This window comes from Homalodisca vitripennis, chromosome 3 (assembly GCF_021130785.1).
Source record: "Homalodisca vitripennis isolate AUS2020 chromosome 3, UT_GWSS_2.1, whole genome shotgun sequence".
NCBI classification, from domain to species: domain Eukaryota; kingdom Metazoa; phylum Arthropoda; class Insecta; order Hemiptera; family Cicadellidae; genus Homalodisca; species Homalodisca vitripennis.
This window is the reverse complement of record NC_060209.1, coordinates 57,037,925-57,054,915: the sequence shown is the minus strand read 5'-3', so window position 1 is coordinate 57,054,915 and position 16,991 is coordinate 57,037,925. Positions and strand designations below refer to the sequence as shown.

General features: G+C 33.4%; 1 protein-coding gene across 1 annotated transcript in view; it reads left to right on the top strand.

Moving 5' to 3' along the window:
• Positions 1–8,532: 8,532 nt before the first annotated feature.
• Positions 8,533–16,991, top strand: part of LOC124358208 (multidrug resistance-associated protein 1-like) — a 105,802-nt gene continuing 97,343 nt past the window's right edge. Inside the window, exons 1-2 of the mRNA XM_046810500.1 lie at positions 8,533–8,849; positions 15,971–16,147. Of these exons, the coding sequence (XP_046666456.1) occupies positions 8,808–8,849; positions 15,971–16,147 (219 nt within the window). The 5' untranslated portion in view covers positions 8,533–8,807. The remainder of the gene's footprint in view (positions 8,850–15,970; positions 16,148–16,991) is intronic.

Here is a 16,991-nt window from a genome sequence, read left to right as displayed (position 1 = left end):
ATTATTTATAGTCAGGCTCACGAAATTGTGAGTAATGTTTACAAATTTATGATGAATGAGGCACATCATCGAACTGTTAATGTTCCATTGCCGAAGGCTCGTCAAAGGACTGCTGCAGCTACTAGGGTATCAGAGCTAATTGTGACTAAAATAAACAATGAGCTTAAATATTGAAGGTTAGTAATCAGTGTGAGGCAAGTTTTAGTACGCCAAACGAAAACCGACAACGACGTGGAACAGTTACTCATTTAGATTATTTCAATAAATGTGTAGTGAGCAGACTAGTGTACTATTTTCTCATTGAAGAACATCAAATACTGACTGCAAAACTATTGAGGGAGACGCTTAGGGAAAAAATAAACTTCCAGGGTTGTGAGAAAAGTTTGAGATGGATATTAAAGGACTTGTGGTTTACTTGGTGAAGAACAGCAAACAATAGGAAATTATTAAAACTGAAAAACCAGAAATCCGAGAGAAAAGGATAACATACTTAAGGTCATTGGAAAATTACACCCAATAATTTATTTAGATAAATCTTATATACTAATGTCTTACGTATTTCTAACCAAACTTGGTCGAATGGCTAAAATAAAGGGTTACACATGCCGATTTCCAAGGGCAGTTGAAGATGGTTCGGATACAGACAGCAGTGACAGTGACCCAGAAAAGGAGGACCACTTGAGTGGAATTGAAGAACTCCAATGAAAAAACAATAATTTAAAATCGCATATGTTATTAGAAAAATATATTTATTTAAGCTTTTAAATTAATTAAATGTTATTGAAGTGGCTGAAGATTAAATAATTAGAGAAATCCTAATAATGGGATATATCCTTGTTTATTTTTTAATTGTTAGTGTCTAACACGTTTTTTAAAATAACTTATTTATTGATAATGATCGGCAAATCAAAATCGTGAGTTTAAACCGATGTTAAAGAAATTATTTCAGTGGCAAGCACTTAAACCCAACCCTTAAAACAGCGTTTATTTGTTGAAAGGGTAGTATTTGGGTTTTGTGCACACAGCTAAATTTCTCCATCTGTACTCTATGCTGTGTACACTCAATAAGATATGAAAATATAAATGGTTAGGACCTTTAGAAGTTATTTCAATGGTTTCTGTTTTGTTATCACAAGTATTTCTGGTCCTTTGATATTTTATAATATAACATAGTTATTTTTATTTGTCTTCACTCTATTCAACTTTGATGTATAGTATATTGTGATTTAGTACAGTGTGTAAAATAGATTCAATGAAAGTGTAATCTCTTCCTTTGTACAATTTCTCAATACTGGATACTTTAACCGAATCTCTCTGTAATTAACAGTGTGCCCAGTGGTCATGAAATATCCCATTGTTGTATTATTTCAAACGTTTCTATGTTAAAAAGAGAAATATCCATCCAGTCTGGTAAACAAAAGACTGCTCTTTCTATACTGGAAAAACTTTCAAATCTGGCTTTTTGCTCTCTTTAGTCATGAAAACCTAAAGTCTGTAATAAATATTATTGCTATTACCATGTCACGTTTGATAGTCATGGATATTTTGGACAAGTTTCCTTATGAAGTAATAAGAGTGAAGACTTTGATGATGTAGACACCACTGTGCGAAAACAAAGTGCTTAAAAGGCTTCTCTACAGCCATCCTGGGTAGAAGGCTAGGTTGCTTTTGTGCAACAAGGACTCTTTCAAGATTGTCAGTTTAGAGTTACAGAAGAGCGTAAAAAATACGGACCGTCCATAATCCGGATTCAATTCTGGCTGAAAAATATTTTGTTTATATATGTACAGATTTAAAAAATCTTCATATATTCCGTAATTTATTAATTACAGTTATACACAGGTACAGTATTTTAGATTACAGGAAATATGACTACTATATTTTTTTTGTAAGTTAAACATTTAAAGCTTTTATTAATAACGTAATAAATAATTTTAATTACACGGTCCACATAAACAACATTGTGATTTATGCACAGTTGCACATAACTTTTTCTTTATCCTGAGGGAAAAGGACAGTTTGTCCCCCCACTTAGTCCTAAAAGGACCTTTGTGCCTCCCTTACTTTAATTTTGTGTCCTCAAAGTCCGAGGCTTTTGCAAAAACCGATCGGATTTGGGGGCTCCTGTTCTCTGATATCCTTGGGGCTGAGGAGATATGCTCCCAGGAATCTTTTCCGAGTTTCTAAGATGGCAGGACAGTCTAACCAAATATGCTCTGCTGACTCCTCCTCTTCTCCACAGAGTCTACATTCGTCAGTATGGCTAAGGCCCACCCTCATAAGATGTTTCCTTAGGGGGCCATGTCCTGTCAACATCCCTAATATCAGTCTTATATCATCCTTATTCGGAACCAAAACTTTTCATTACCACTTTGTCATTACCTCTTATATGTTTCATTTCTACAATGCGGACATTTCAAAAATCCGGACGAGGTCGAGTCTCAATTGATCCAGATTATTGATGCTCTACTGAATTATTAATTCTAGAGGATTATTCAACAATAAATATGGGATTCGAAGAGAATGTAATATACCACTTTTGTAACTATTGGTGTTTTATTCCTTTTAGAATACGTAAAAAGCAGAACTGAGTTAAGAACAAAATTTATTAACATGAAGAGAAACACCCATCCAATATCATACCCAGATGCTTAGTTGCTTTTACCCTTTGTAAATCTGAAGGCTTGATCTTTCAGCCTTCCAAATCCTTAAGTTTTGTTTTGTAGGGGTTTCAAAATAAAATAGTTATTTTAGCATCACAGCTGTGCCATGCTCACTACAATGTAGGTGTTACTCCAGTGGAATTACTGCCAGTTAACATGACTGTACATGATGGGCTAACATAGTTTTCTAAGGAAATTTAGGAGATATAAGGTAAATAGTACAAATATAACACAGAACCTTGAGGGACACACCTTTCAATCATTTATGTATTTATTTTTAAATCATTTCGGTTTTTTTTACCTGGACTATTTGTTCTCTCCTGTGATATAGCTTTGAAACTATATAACAGCAGTGCACTTCCCTTACATCCCTCAGGGATTTGATCTGAATTACTAATCACTTATTATATGTGATTAATAATCCACGTACGGATCTGAAACGTGGAGGCTAAATAAGAAGGATGAGAAAAAGCTTCTAGTTTTCGAGAATAGAATTTTACGTAAAATTTATGGGCCATCATATGAACAAGGGGTATGGAGAAGAAAACATAATAGAGAAATCAGGGAGCTCTACAATAGTACGGATGTAATAGGAGAAATAAAGTGCAGAAGACTCCGTTGGGCAGGCCATGTTTTGAGAAGAGAAGAGGAGTGCAAACTGAGGAGGGTAATGTACGGTAACCCAGAAGGAAGACGGCCCCGTGGGAGACCGAAAGTGAGATGGTGGAACCAGGTGAAGGCTGATATGGAGATGATGGGCGCTTCAGAGGAAGATGCAGAGGACCGTTCAAGATGGAGGAGCTTTGTTGGTGCGGCTAAATATTACCTCCGATATAAATGGCCCTGGGAGTAAGAGTAAGTAAGTAGGTATTATATGTTAGACCCATATAATGCGCATTACTCTAAGCTTGGGTGAATTTACTTTTATTTGCATTTCAGTAAACCAATTTGTTCAGTACTCCTAAGTTTCAATAAACCAGTCTCATGAATTAAAATGAAAATATATACATGATCGTTGTGGCTGGTGAGCCATAATTTAGGCATGTTTTTAGTTGATCAGATGTTTAATATTAACTTGTAAAATTTAAAACATAGTATACTATAATGATAGTGTAATATGACTTTTGCCATACAAAGACAATATGTACTATGATAGATGATTTCGATTTTTTGAATATAGCTTAATAACCAGCTACCGTTACATTTAAAAGAGTATTAAAATGGAAATGCCTGCAACAAAGTACACATGATTATAACGATACAACATGCTTAAAAAAGCATAAAATAATACCACCATATTTTAATTCCATTGATTATAATTTTTTCTTTAAAATGGTAATAAATACTATACAATAGATACAGAATGAAAATTAATTAGAATTAGCTTGTCCCTTAAAATAAGTTTTTTTAAATAAAACTTTTAGTAGTTCTATTAACATTATGACAAGTTATATACTAAGACATTGTCTAAGCATTCACAGTGATCGTTCACGAGAAGCTCTTTAGACTGCTCCTTAATAGCAAAAAAAATTGATGGTAGTACAGTGGCAAGAGAGGTTTGGTTACTGAGGAGCTCTCTGGCAGCTTATAACAGGGTGGCCACACAACCGGGAATAAGCCGGGAACTTTAACGCACCGGGAGTAAGACAGGAATCTTCCTGTAGAAAAGGGAATATCTCAGAAACAATTTTTCAATTTATATAAACTAGTGAAATCAAGAAAAAATGTGATAGCTCTTTGCATCAGGACCTGACTAATCTCGACACATCTTATTTTACGTGACGTGGTCCGTGAAATTGTGAACAAAGATCGAAGTATGATCGCGAGCCCCATCTGATGCCGATTAGTCCAAGGATGTCTCCACTAGTGTAGTGGAGTTGTTTATCTTGGTTAGTTCTACCCCGTGTAGCAGCAAGCTCCCCAGTCACGTACCAACTATTGGAAAATTACAGTGAGCCGACCGATCGTCTCGTCCAGCCACTATGCAAGTGACAGAGCGGTGGTGACCGCGATAAAAGCGGTTTTTTTTTATTTTACGTTTTATTTAATTTTATTTGAACAAAGTGGGGTCTCCGGGCAAAATTGTCCATCCCTAATACTTGAGTAAAAATAGCATATTGAAAAGACGTGTGTCCGTAGCAGATAACTTTCTGATGGATTCTTCACTTATTAGCCGGCAGTGGGATATATTTGGAGCCACGCAGGACTGATACCAGGGCTTCCACTGACGATGAAAATCTGGACAAGCGTGCAGAGTGTATGGATTTTGGCTTCGGGAAAACCATAGTTTATGCGTAAAATTTTATAGGAATGTTTATTAAGCATAGATCAGTACTCAGATACCTCTGATACCCGACAACACAGCTCTTTTCACTCGATTCCATTACAAACAATAGTGCTTAAAATACGCTGGGCAAATCACAATTTCACATATTATAGCTAGTGATGTGTGAAATCTGAATCTCGAATCTAAAAAGGTTGCGGACACCAGCTAATCAGCAGCACGCAAATTACTGATTGCTAACACCTTTCTATACTTTCTGTATAAATAAATGTTGATAGATGACCAAATTAACAAATTACTGTTGTTTAACAAATAATATTTAAATTATAATTCGTATTTTATATATTTATTTACTGCTCTTTGTGATTAAAAAATAATTAGAAACGGGCAATAATAAAATAATGTGATTTATAAGTAATACTTTTATTGGTGTTAGTATTTTCTATGTCTATATTTGTCAGCCCCAGCTTGCCTGCTGGTTCTAAGCACGGACGTTGGGTCGTTGTACATAAATAGATTATTTATAAATACGTGTTCATATATATATATATATATATATATATATATATATATATATATATATATATATATATATATATATGGAAGTTTATTTTATAAGCATTATTATAAGCATATATTTTATTTAGCAATGTATATATTGATTTTAAGCGTTGGTTAACTGAAATTGAAAGAGCACTAGTGAGCCCTAAATTAAACATGAGGTATATGGACCAATTCTGGAAGGCAAGGACTTCCAGTAACACTGCCGGAACGCGGGGCAGCCAGCTTTGAGGAGCGATTCTAATTATCTCTATCCACAGAATATCTACATTACGTCCTGTCGCTGGTCCGGTTCCAAGAGAAGAGGGCTAAACAACTTGCAGAATAAACTTAGCAAGTAACAAGTAATAAAAACAGCTGCAACTAGCAATGAGATTAGAACAACTATGCAGATCATACGACAGCATCAGCTGTAGCCAACAAAATAAAAATGGCAGACGCCACACTCTCCCCCTCTACCACGGGCATTGAAAAGAAAAATTACTCTCTCAACAAATTAAATTAAAAGGAAACGAAGGAGAGAATGTAAACTATAAAAATCCGCTATCGCTGGTTCAAAACACCGTCGTCAGCAAAAAGCTACTTGAAACAGTATGGATCTCCTGCACGGCCCCGAAGAGCCCAAGGAGCGTAACGCCTAACATCTATTCTGAATGACCACTCCAGTCAAGAAGAAAGAAAACAATTTTAAAAAGGCGGGAGGAGAATAGTGATGGTTAGATTATTCGAACAGGAGTCTCTTACTCTTTGTGGTAGCCACAATTATTTAATAGGTCTAAATTGTTGAAACTAGGACGAGTTTATTGCTTCTCACAAGTATCCAATAGGCTTGGTGGTCAAATGCCAAATTAGGAAAAAGACCACCTTAAAGCGAATTTATGTCTCAAAACTTGACACTCATAATAAAATTAACAGGCATAATTTTCTGTTAAGAAAGCAAGTTTCTGTTCATAAGCATTTGATGTAAGATTACATTTTCATTCGTATAGGTAACATTTAGCCTACCAGTTTTTTTCCCCTCGTAATATAATATTAAGCACTACATTCCATAGAGCACATAAATATTAACACAAGTACATTGATATAAATTCTATATACACACTTTATAATTATACATTACTATATAAAATGAAAAAAGTTAATTTCTCCTGTATACGACAATATTACTACAAATCTTAAAAGTTGTCTTTTTTAACTTCTTCAGCACCGAATGTAAAAGTGAAGGTATATTCAAAACATATTAAATTAAAATATAACATAATAATACTACATTCAGATATTACATATATTTTTACTATTGTACTTGTCATTACATTACATATATCTAGAAGATATGTTAATAACAATAACTATTAACGAATTTATATTATAACATCATAAAACACAATAAAAATATATTTCAAGCAGTTAGTTTTAAATTTAGCCGGGAATTGAATTATGACCGACAATTAATTTAATCATATTCATAAAACTGGCATAAAAACTGTATGACATAAAATTAAAATACTTGTGTTAGGATGTTTTCTATAAATTCGCTGAGCGCAAAGGGGCGGATAGTCGATTCGTGCCCAGGAGCGGCGCCGTAGAAAAGTCCGCTACTGATACCTGTCAGTAACACTTCATTTGAGTTATGTTTATTTTACTACCGCTATGTATCAGATAAATACTTCTGCCATTGGGTAAAGTTCAGTTGTTGATAATCGGCCATAGATACTTGCCAGGGGTGGGTTATAATGTGTAAAAATCACACACCCTTTGCTCAGCAGGATAGGCCGGTTTGTCGTCAAAGAAAGTTTTGAAAGTTTTCCACCCTCCTAAGAAAAAAAACCTGTCGGTGGAAAGTACAATGGGCACAGCAAAAATCAATGTCACTTCCATTTGGGTAACCCGATAGATGTGCATTAGAACTTAAAAGAGCAAACAGTAGTAAAGAAACAAAGTGAGTACGGTGGAACAAAGGTTTAAACCTGAAATAACAGAGTGGATTGAAATGACCTGAAATGAACAGTACCAAAACTGTTGATGTTATGTTTACTTCTAGCCGCACCCTGAATCCCTTCCCTGATCCTGTTGTTTCTGGGGATCCACCTAGAACCTGGTCAGGTCTAGGAAACTCAAATCAACTCTCTCGTAAAAAACTAAGCAGTGGTGGTTTTGAAAACTTTGTAGGCTGTGTATTTTACCTTCACGAACATCCACCTGATCTATGGCACTATTCTATGAGGGAATAATTCCTCCATCATACAGGTGCTCTTGCTGCAGAAAGGATATATGCAACTTATCATTGGTGCCTCTCCTAGGTCTCTCTGTAAACCTTCCTTTGCTTTTATATGAGTTTTAACAATGTCTGCATTGTTTATTCTGGATTTTTTATTGTTGCATGTGAAAATTTATATAGTTATGAAGTAAGGCAAAAAAATAACATCTTTATGCAACACCACTAATACTCCAGAACTATGAATAGCGTTATAGTTATTAGCCTTAAGATGTGTAATGTTTTGCCTGTTAACGTTAGAAGTCTTTCTATTGAGACTTTAAAAAGAAAAATAAAGCTTTTCCTGGTAAATAATCCAATGTACATAACAAATGAGTTCTTTGGTTTAGAGTTTGAAACTTTGTATGTTTAAGTTACTCTTGCATGTAATAACAAGATGGTCCTGTATTGGTAGAGCTCTGTATGGAAATGTTTGTTAGTTCCTAGCTTGATGTTAGTTGTATGATAGTCAGTTGAAGTTAATCTGTCATATTATTTAAATGTGTTTTAACTTCTTACTTTCTAATATGTTGATGTATTATATCTTGTTTGATATAAATGCATATAACTAATGCAGGTTGTATTTGCCTTTGGTTAATAAAATTCTTGATTCTTAAACAGGCAATTGGTTCTCCTGAGTTAATTATATAATTAATTTCACTAGTGGTGATATATTGAAAGTTTATAACTGGGATTCGAGGCATTTTCATTACTCCATACATTAAGGTGTGGCAACATTGAGTGTCATTGTCACTTCCCCTCACTGTTACCAGACAGATTTCTGGTATGAAATGTCGAAATGAAGCTAAAAATATTTAGTACAGTGCGTTGCTTCTCGTCGTTGGGTTGTTTAGTGAATTTATTAGTTAGTAATTTAATATGAATGCATATTGTTTAGATGAAGTTAAATCATCTCTACCAGGAGCGTTTGTTAACTATGATATCCGATCCACTGACAGTATTAATATTACTTCTATCTTATGAATTCACTTGTATTAGTAAATTTTTGTTTCATAACTAATCATTTTATAAATAATTATATAATATGAATTCTTTTTTGGACGAATTTTGTGGCTCAGCGTTTTGGGTAAGTTTACATAAAACTTGTACCATAATTTATTAATTCTATCAGGCCTAACATTTTAATTAATTTTTATCAATTTTGTCAGGAAACAAGCCAAATTATAGTAATATTTTAATTACAAAAAACCTTTAGTTTTAAAATAATATTGATTATAATGCTTTAAAAATAACTTAAATAGGCCTAACAAGGGGTAGGGTGTGTATGATAAGGGGACCCTGTTTTTTATATCGAAATTGGCAAACGATATTACTTAATCATAACCATCGATATAATCAATCGATACTGATTAATTATTTTTAACGATTAATTAAATAATCTATATCTATAGCTGTAAACACTTTCAAATAATACTCTTAATGTAATATTTCAATTTTATATAAGTAACATTTGATTATTAAAAGTGACAGTCAATTTTAGAAAACTACACAACATTGCTTTGGAAGATGATAAGACATGTTTTTCATGACCCCAACATGTTGGACTTGTGCAGAAAAACCCATTATGTGAAATTTGTGGGAAAGAAACCACTGTAACTGTGAGAGGAGCAAATATGGTCGTCTTCAGTTTTCCAAATTTTGGTTATAAGTTAGTAATTTGTTTGATAGGTAACTGTAAATAGATTCATATTTTAATTTAAAACATATGATTGTTATTGAGGACTATAGATACTTATATATTGATTGATAGTCTAGGATTTGAGATGCGAATATTAGGTATCGAAGACTACATTCTTCGATATAAAAAACCGAGTCCGCTTATCGTACTCTACCCTATATTATAATTTAGTTGTTTCAAATACTTATAGCATTAATTAGGAAAATATTTAGTCATCAGGCTTGGTAACGTTTTTTATTCTCAGGGGATACTTTAATAAGTGGTCTCCACTCGTTAGTGGATTGTTATTATCAAAAGATTCAATATAATATCCAACTTCGATATTATACAATGCAATAAGATTCATGTAATTCATTTGGTACTTCGGTATTATCCAAAGGTCACTATTTTTGAATGAGTTTTGCTTATCGGGACCAAAATAAATTTCATTATATGTTACTAGTACTTTCCTTATTTCTTAATGAATCTAAATATGCCCGATGAGTCATACTTCCTATCGCCAAATAGGCCTAGTCAAGCGACCCTTCAATTAGATCTATACACATGAATCATCTGTAACTTTCAAATAATTAATTATTGTTCTTTTAGTTTTTGTTTTCATTGATTGTATGGCACTTGATTAATTTATAAATTCATCATGAATAATTACCGCTTCTGGGATTACCCTCGACCTGAAGAGGAAGGTTTTTTTATTGGCAGAATACATGTGGCAATAGGGAGTAGTGGTGACTGGTGGCGTTGCATTCAACTCAATTCTCGTCAACACCACTTCCTTTAGAGACGCAGAATACTATAACCGTTCGTCGTAATGACTTGAAAATGTTCAAATAGGTTAAATAAAGTCTGTTCTTTTTAATACTGTAATTTATTTTGGTTCCCAATAAGTAAAACTCGTTCAGAAATAGTGGCCTCCAGGTAATGTCAAAGTACCCTTCATTTAATAAAAACAACCAAATAACGAGTGTAGGCTGCTAATTAAAGTCTACCCTATTTTTGAAGTGTGAGTTCCAATAAATGGTTCTTTCTTTCTTTCTTCTTGTTTGCTGAATTTCAGCAGGTTCTGCTTACTTTGAGCATGGAACCTCAATAAACATTCTTGTATGTATGACCAGTTTTTTTTTTTATATTACCTTATTTATAGATTTAAGAAAACTTACAATTTCCAGTATTATTTCCATATCAAAGCTCGTTAAAAGATCAAAAAATGGTCAGCTATTTGGTTTTGCACACATGCTTTAAAACATATGGAAAACATACTTCTTTCTGTAAACTTGTAAATATATATATATATATATATATATATATATATATATATATACATATATGAGAGGATTCGTGTTAATTATAAGCATATAAACATTTCGAATGAACTTACTTGAGACAAACAGCCTATGTTTTAACCCTCCAACTGGCAGTCATTTTTTCCTGTAGTGGCGGCATGTTTTCGAGCCTCGTGCAAGGGTTTTTTAAAAAATTTATTAAAAATATAAATTGTAATATATATATAGAAGTATATATTTTTGTGTTCAGAATTAAACATATAATAATATTAGTATTTAAGGATTTGGCCTTAAAAAAATGGTTTACTAGAAATTTTTTTTCCATGAAATTCAAAATTTACATTTTTTTTTTTTTTTATTTGGGGGGGACCATACCTAGCAAACATATAGTAAGAAAACTATAAAAGTGAGAGTACTTGTGTGTCAAATTTATTCTAATTTCAGAAACTGCATTATACAAATTTATGAAACTATAATAACACTATATAACAAAAAGCAGCGATGCGCATAAATTGTGAATATAGGGTGTATATGTAAGAGTTTCTTTAATAAAAGTTTTACTAGCATAGAGTTTTAAGCTTCTATACATGTTAAACGACATATTTTATTACTAAACTGAAGTAAACTATACAGCAGTAGTAAAATATAATTCCATAACTTTTTTTTTTTAAGAGTCGAAAAAAGTTTCATTTTGTCATTACTCAAAAATTTTGCGAAAAATTTTCGAGAAATTTATTTATTCTAAAATATATTTATTTTCACTACTGCAATGCCCATTTAACAATTCACCACACACTAAACACAACACTACTGCAAATTAATATAAAACTTACTAATAAAAGCGCCTGCACATCATAAACTCAGACGGCATCGACAACATGGCAGTCACATCTTATTAAAATATCCAAACTACGAACTTTGAAGGCAACTACAATATAAAGAGGCAAAGCTTAAGAGTATTCCTTAGGCTTTTTTTCCCGAAGCCGCGGTGATGAACGAATCGATAGTATATACAATATATGTTATGAGGATCAGTAGTTAATTATAAGGCATATAAACATTTCGAATGAACTTATTTCTTGAGACAAACAGCCTATGTTTTAAAACACATTTTGGCTGCAATATAGTAGGCGGCCACCACCACAATCAAATCAGAGAACCAAATCAATTAGATACCTAATACCGTCTAACTATAGAATACAAAAACATTCTATTATGTTATTTTATTTACAATAAATTATTGCCACCTCTTTTTAATTTGTTGAACAACAATACTGTCCAAAATAATTAAAACAAAGTAAAATCATAATGTCTGGTATTTAAGTAATGGCCACAACTAAAATGGTGATGCGCATGCGTTATTTGTGTCACAAGCTGTCGGACATATCAGAAATCAGAAATAATCAGAAACTCTTTATTACAAAATTTCTTAGAGAAATGTATAGCGTCAGTTTACAGTGGATACAATTCAAATTGTATACACAAATAATGTCACTCTTGAATGTCTTTCCAGTGTACATATTCATCTAGGGTGTAGAAGGGTCTTGATGTGATGTCAGCTAGTCATTCAGCGATGCCTTCAGCTTCATTCCTTTAAGAGCCTTTAGTTCTTGTGGTAATATGTTGTATACCCACAGCTTCTTGCCAGCATATGACGGTTTTCTTTCATACAGTGTAAGATGGTGGGCTGGTAGTGGGTAGTTTGCAGGATGTCGGGTGTAGTAGTCGTGGTGGTCAGCAGCTCGAGGTAGGTTCTTCCCATCAACATACAGTATAACCTCCCGAATATAGAGGGCAATCACTGTCATGATTTTTGGTTCTCAAAGGCTTCTTTACAGGTGTCTCTGGGGCCCAGGCAGTTAAGAATCCTTATAGCTTTTTTCTGAAGTCGCAGTAGTCATTGTAGGTTGTCTTGAGTTGTTCCTCCCCAGGCGGCTATCCCGTATCGAATATGAGTTGCAAATATTGCAAAGTAAGTAGTCTTTGCTGTTGGGGTGTTACAGATTGTTTTTATTCACTTCAAGATATAAAGACTGGTATTTAATTTCTTACATAGCTTGTCAATATGTTGTGTCCATGACATTTTTTCATTGATAATCACTCCCAGAAATTTGGTGTGTGGCTTTACATCAACATCTGGTAGGGCTGGTACCTGGTTTCGCTTTCTACCAAATGCTAGCTGGTTAGTCTTAGACATATTAACTACCAATTCGTTGTAGTGGCAGTACTGGTATGCCATGTTCAATGAGGTGTATGAGCGTACCGCTAGCTGTTCAGTAGAGTTTTCTGAAGAGAAAAGGGTTGTATCATCTGCATACATGAGCGTATGACAGAGACTGTCCAAATATTGAGGCATGTCGTTTGTAAAAAGGATAAACAATACAGGGCCAAGGACAGATCCTTGTGGTACACCTCTATTTATAGGGAATGGTTTTGATCTTACAGTATGGATCTGTCCTCTTTCCGTGTGTCTAACTTCGACCAGTTGGCTGCGTTGTTCCAGGTAGCTCTTGAGCCAGTTAAGGGCAGTACCTCTAATGCCCAGATTTTCAAGTTTGTTTAAAATGAGAGAGTGGCCAAGGCAATCAAACGCCTTACTGAAGTCGAGCATAATGCCTGTAACTAGCTTTCCTGTCTCTAGATGGTCAATTATAAACTCTGCTAGCTCAATGATTGCAGGAATAGTAGATCGCTCTTTTAAGAAACCATGTTGACTTGCTGTTAGTAGCTTATGTTGTTCACAGTACTCCATCAGTCTTTTTAGCACAACCCGTTCAATCACTTTTGAAAAAGTTGAAAGTAGCGAGATAGGCCTGAAGTTACTTGCTTGCGTTGGACTTCGATTTTTTAACTTAGGGTACACCTTGGCTAATTTTAAGGCTGATGGGAATACCCCTGATGTTAAGGACATATTGGTTATAAAAGCCAGAGGTGGTGTAAGTATATTACTGCATTGATTTAATAGCTTGGATGATACGCCATCTACTCCTGCTGATGTTTTGGGTTTGAAGCTCTTGATTATGCTTTGAATTTCTTCTGTATTTGTGTCCAGCAGGTGTGTGAGGTGGCAGTTTACAGGAGGTGGTTGAAATGTATTTTTATTATTGCCATGCTGTCTATTAATGTCAAGTGTATTGTCTGCTATGTTGATAAAGAATTTATTGAAATGTTCTGCAATTATGGTTGGGTTGCTTGTTTCTTTACCATTAATTTCTAGTTTCAGTTCCGGTTTCTTCTGATTATCATCACTTCTTTGGGAATTTATTATCTGCCATATAGCTTTAGATTTGTTTTCTGACATATTTAGCCTATACTTTAAAATATTAAGAAAAGAACAATTGTTACACTCCTTTTTACATTTAATAAATACACATAGCCTAGATAATTATTTACCTGTCATAATTATTACTCTTTTAGATATAAAAACAACTGAACTATACTGTAATTTGAAATACGTATTACATATAATTTGTTTCAAAATTTTGGTTTTGGTAGTTAAAAAAAAATCATAATTATCAATGATTCGATTGTTGTAAGTTAATGGCCACTTATTATACTGCAGGACACATAGGCTAATGATATAACAATAATAAAAGTCTGAAGTAGTAAAATATTATACATTATACCCTATCTAGGCTAGTTTTTAAAATGTACAATGGACTGCAGTTCCATATCGGGTTCACCTAAATAATCAAACTGAAATAGAATTAAAATTATCCTTATAACTTATAGCTTAATAACTAAAATGACTTAATCAAACAAAAATGATCAATTTTCAAATAGTCAGTAAGCTGTTAAATATGTATTAATTACAGCTGGGTTTGCCAAAAACAAAAATAATTACATCAAAAGCAGTAAAGTTAATTAATTACATTCAAACAAATATCAAACACATAATATTTATACGAATTAAACTGTTTTAATTTTTTATTGTTTCATGGGTATACATACATCTTTGAGAAGTGAGCCTACTGAATAGCAGGTTTAAATGACACTCAGCCAAAATACATGGTTAGATATGCGCCATCATAGATCTCACTCTTGTCTATGAACTATATATGTACAAATCTTTAAAGTATACAGATGAAATCTTTCACGAGATGTTACTCCATGATAAATTCATATTTTTGTTCATGATTTTAGGTTTTATATTAATGTTAAATTAATAAAAGTTGCGAGCTATTGAGTGTACTGCATTGCAAGAATGTGCTGAAGTCAAATATTATCATAGAACTGACTTATAACATTGACTCCAATCTGTAATATTTTCTTTTTACTCTATGAATAAAAAGTATCACTTGTTAAAATCTCTTATGATTATACAAAGTTTGTTTCCAAATTTATTTATTTTCTTGTTATTTTCTTGTTGCCATCATGTTACCCATAAGACCTATTTATAAGTATTCGCTAATGCTCAGCCAAATCCCATGGGGGCATTGAACTCAGTGTTGCTAATACAGAAATGAAGCTTCATGCAAAATTTTAAGCCTGTAAGTCAATTTGTTTTTGAGATATCACGCAAACAGATAGGCAAACAAACGGAAATGAAATTTTTCCAGCTCCTTGAGTGATAGGCCTCATTAAAGCTCAGCCAGTAAAAGGCTTTGTTTGATTTTCATGTATTGAAATTTCATACCAAATTGCAAATTGAAAGTGGAGTAAAAGATCACTATTCTCAACAATTAAACAGTAGATACAGTAACTATTCTTACTGAGAGTGTGTTGTCCAGATTTAATGCCCAGTTATGTCAGCTTGCCTAAACAAATTCAGGTTGCATCAGTTCAGATTTAAATTTAGACGAACAAGTATTCTTTTTTTAAACTAATTAAGTCATGAATATCCCTAACTAAATGGTATCATGTAGTGGATATCCATAACATAATGTTTTTGTTCGCTGTTTGATTGGTAATCCAAACACGAACTGAAAAATATTATAAACACAAACTTTGACTGTATATTTGGATGCTGTCTTAAAATATTAATTTGAGATCATTGAATTTTTAATCTGAATGTTTTCAGTAAATACTGGACACTTAAGATAATACGTTACGTAGCAGTTTTTGCCATTGTTTGGTAACAAAATCAATGATTCAGGGCCATTTTATGCTTTTAGGGACAAGTGTTATTATATTATCTAAGCTAACTAATTTAACCTGATCTCATCCAGACGAGTCAAAAACTTTCTCATGATATAATATAAAACACTCACAAGTCTCTTCTGTTTTCAGGACTCCAATATCACATGGCATACTGAAGATCCTGATTTAACTCCATGTTTTGAGAAGACAATCCTTTTATGGTTCCCAGGTGTATTTTTACTTATCTTCCTTCCTCTAGAGTTTGGCTGGATCAACCGAAGCAGAGCAAAACACATTCCTTGGTCATGGCTGAATATTTCCAAAATCGTAAGTGTACTGATGATCAATACTAATAGAATTGAAAGCAGAATTAGACATAACTATTAATTAGTCAAAGTATTGCAGCTCCTTTTTATAATAGGTGGATTATAAAGCAGTAGGAATTTTTTATATAGATTTTAAAATATTGAATAGCTTTGGATTTTTATGGCTATTTTATATTTTAAACTAATTCTCACAATGTCTAAGAAGGAATAATAACCACCAAAAATATTCATTTCATCAATTGGTTTCATTATTGTAAAGTGTTTCATATGGTTACTTATACATAATGAAATATTGGTCACTCATTATGGGAGAGCCTCATGTATACAGGGTGAGGCAGACCACCCGTCCGCAACATATAGGGGCTGAATCGAGAAACCTACCTCTACCTTCTTTGTCTCCATGAAACATGTATTATTGTCTGTCAAATATGTCATTCTCTAATGAGGAAGGTTTCTTGATGTTGATGGTGTTAGGTGAATGTTTACAAAACTGCACAGCTGCTGATGTTCTGTACGCCGGGAACCATGAACATCATTAACAAAAAGTTTTCCAAAGATTTGGCAATCGTGTCTGTCAAACTGAAAATGTACAACAAGATTACAACAAAGGGAAACAGCTCACTATGCCTGTAAGGGATGATAAAGTACCAGATGTTTTGGGTGCGGTTCAGCTCAATCCACGTAACTCATCTAGAAGAGTGGTTAGGAATTAGCCAATGATCAGTACTCCTCATCCTTAAATTAAATGCATCCTTACCAGATTTCACCACATCAGGAACTGTATGGACCTTCTAAGAATGAGCTTTTGTTTGTGGGTATGTGATAAAATGCAAGAAGACGAATAT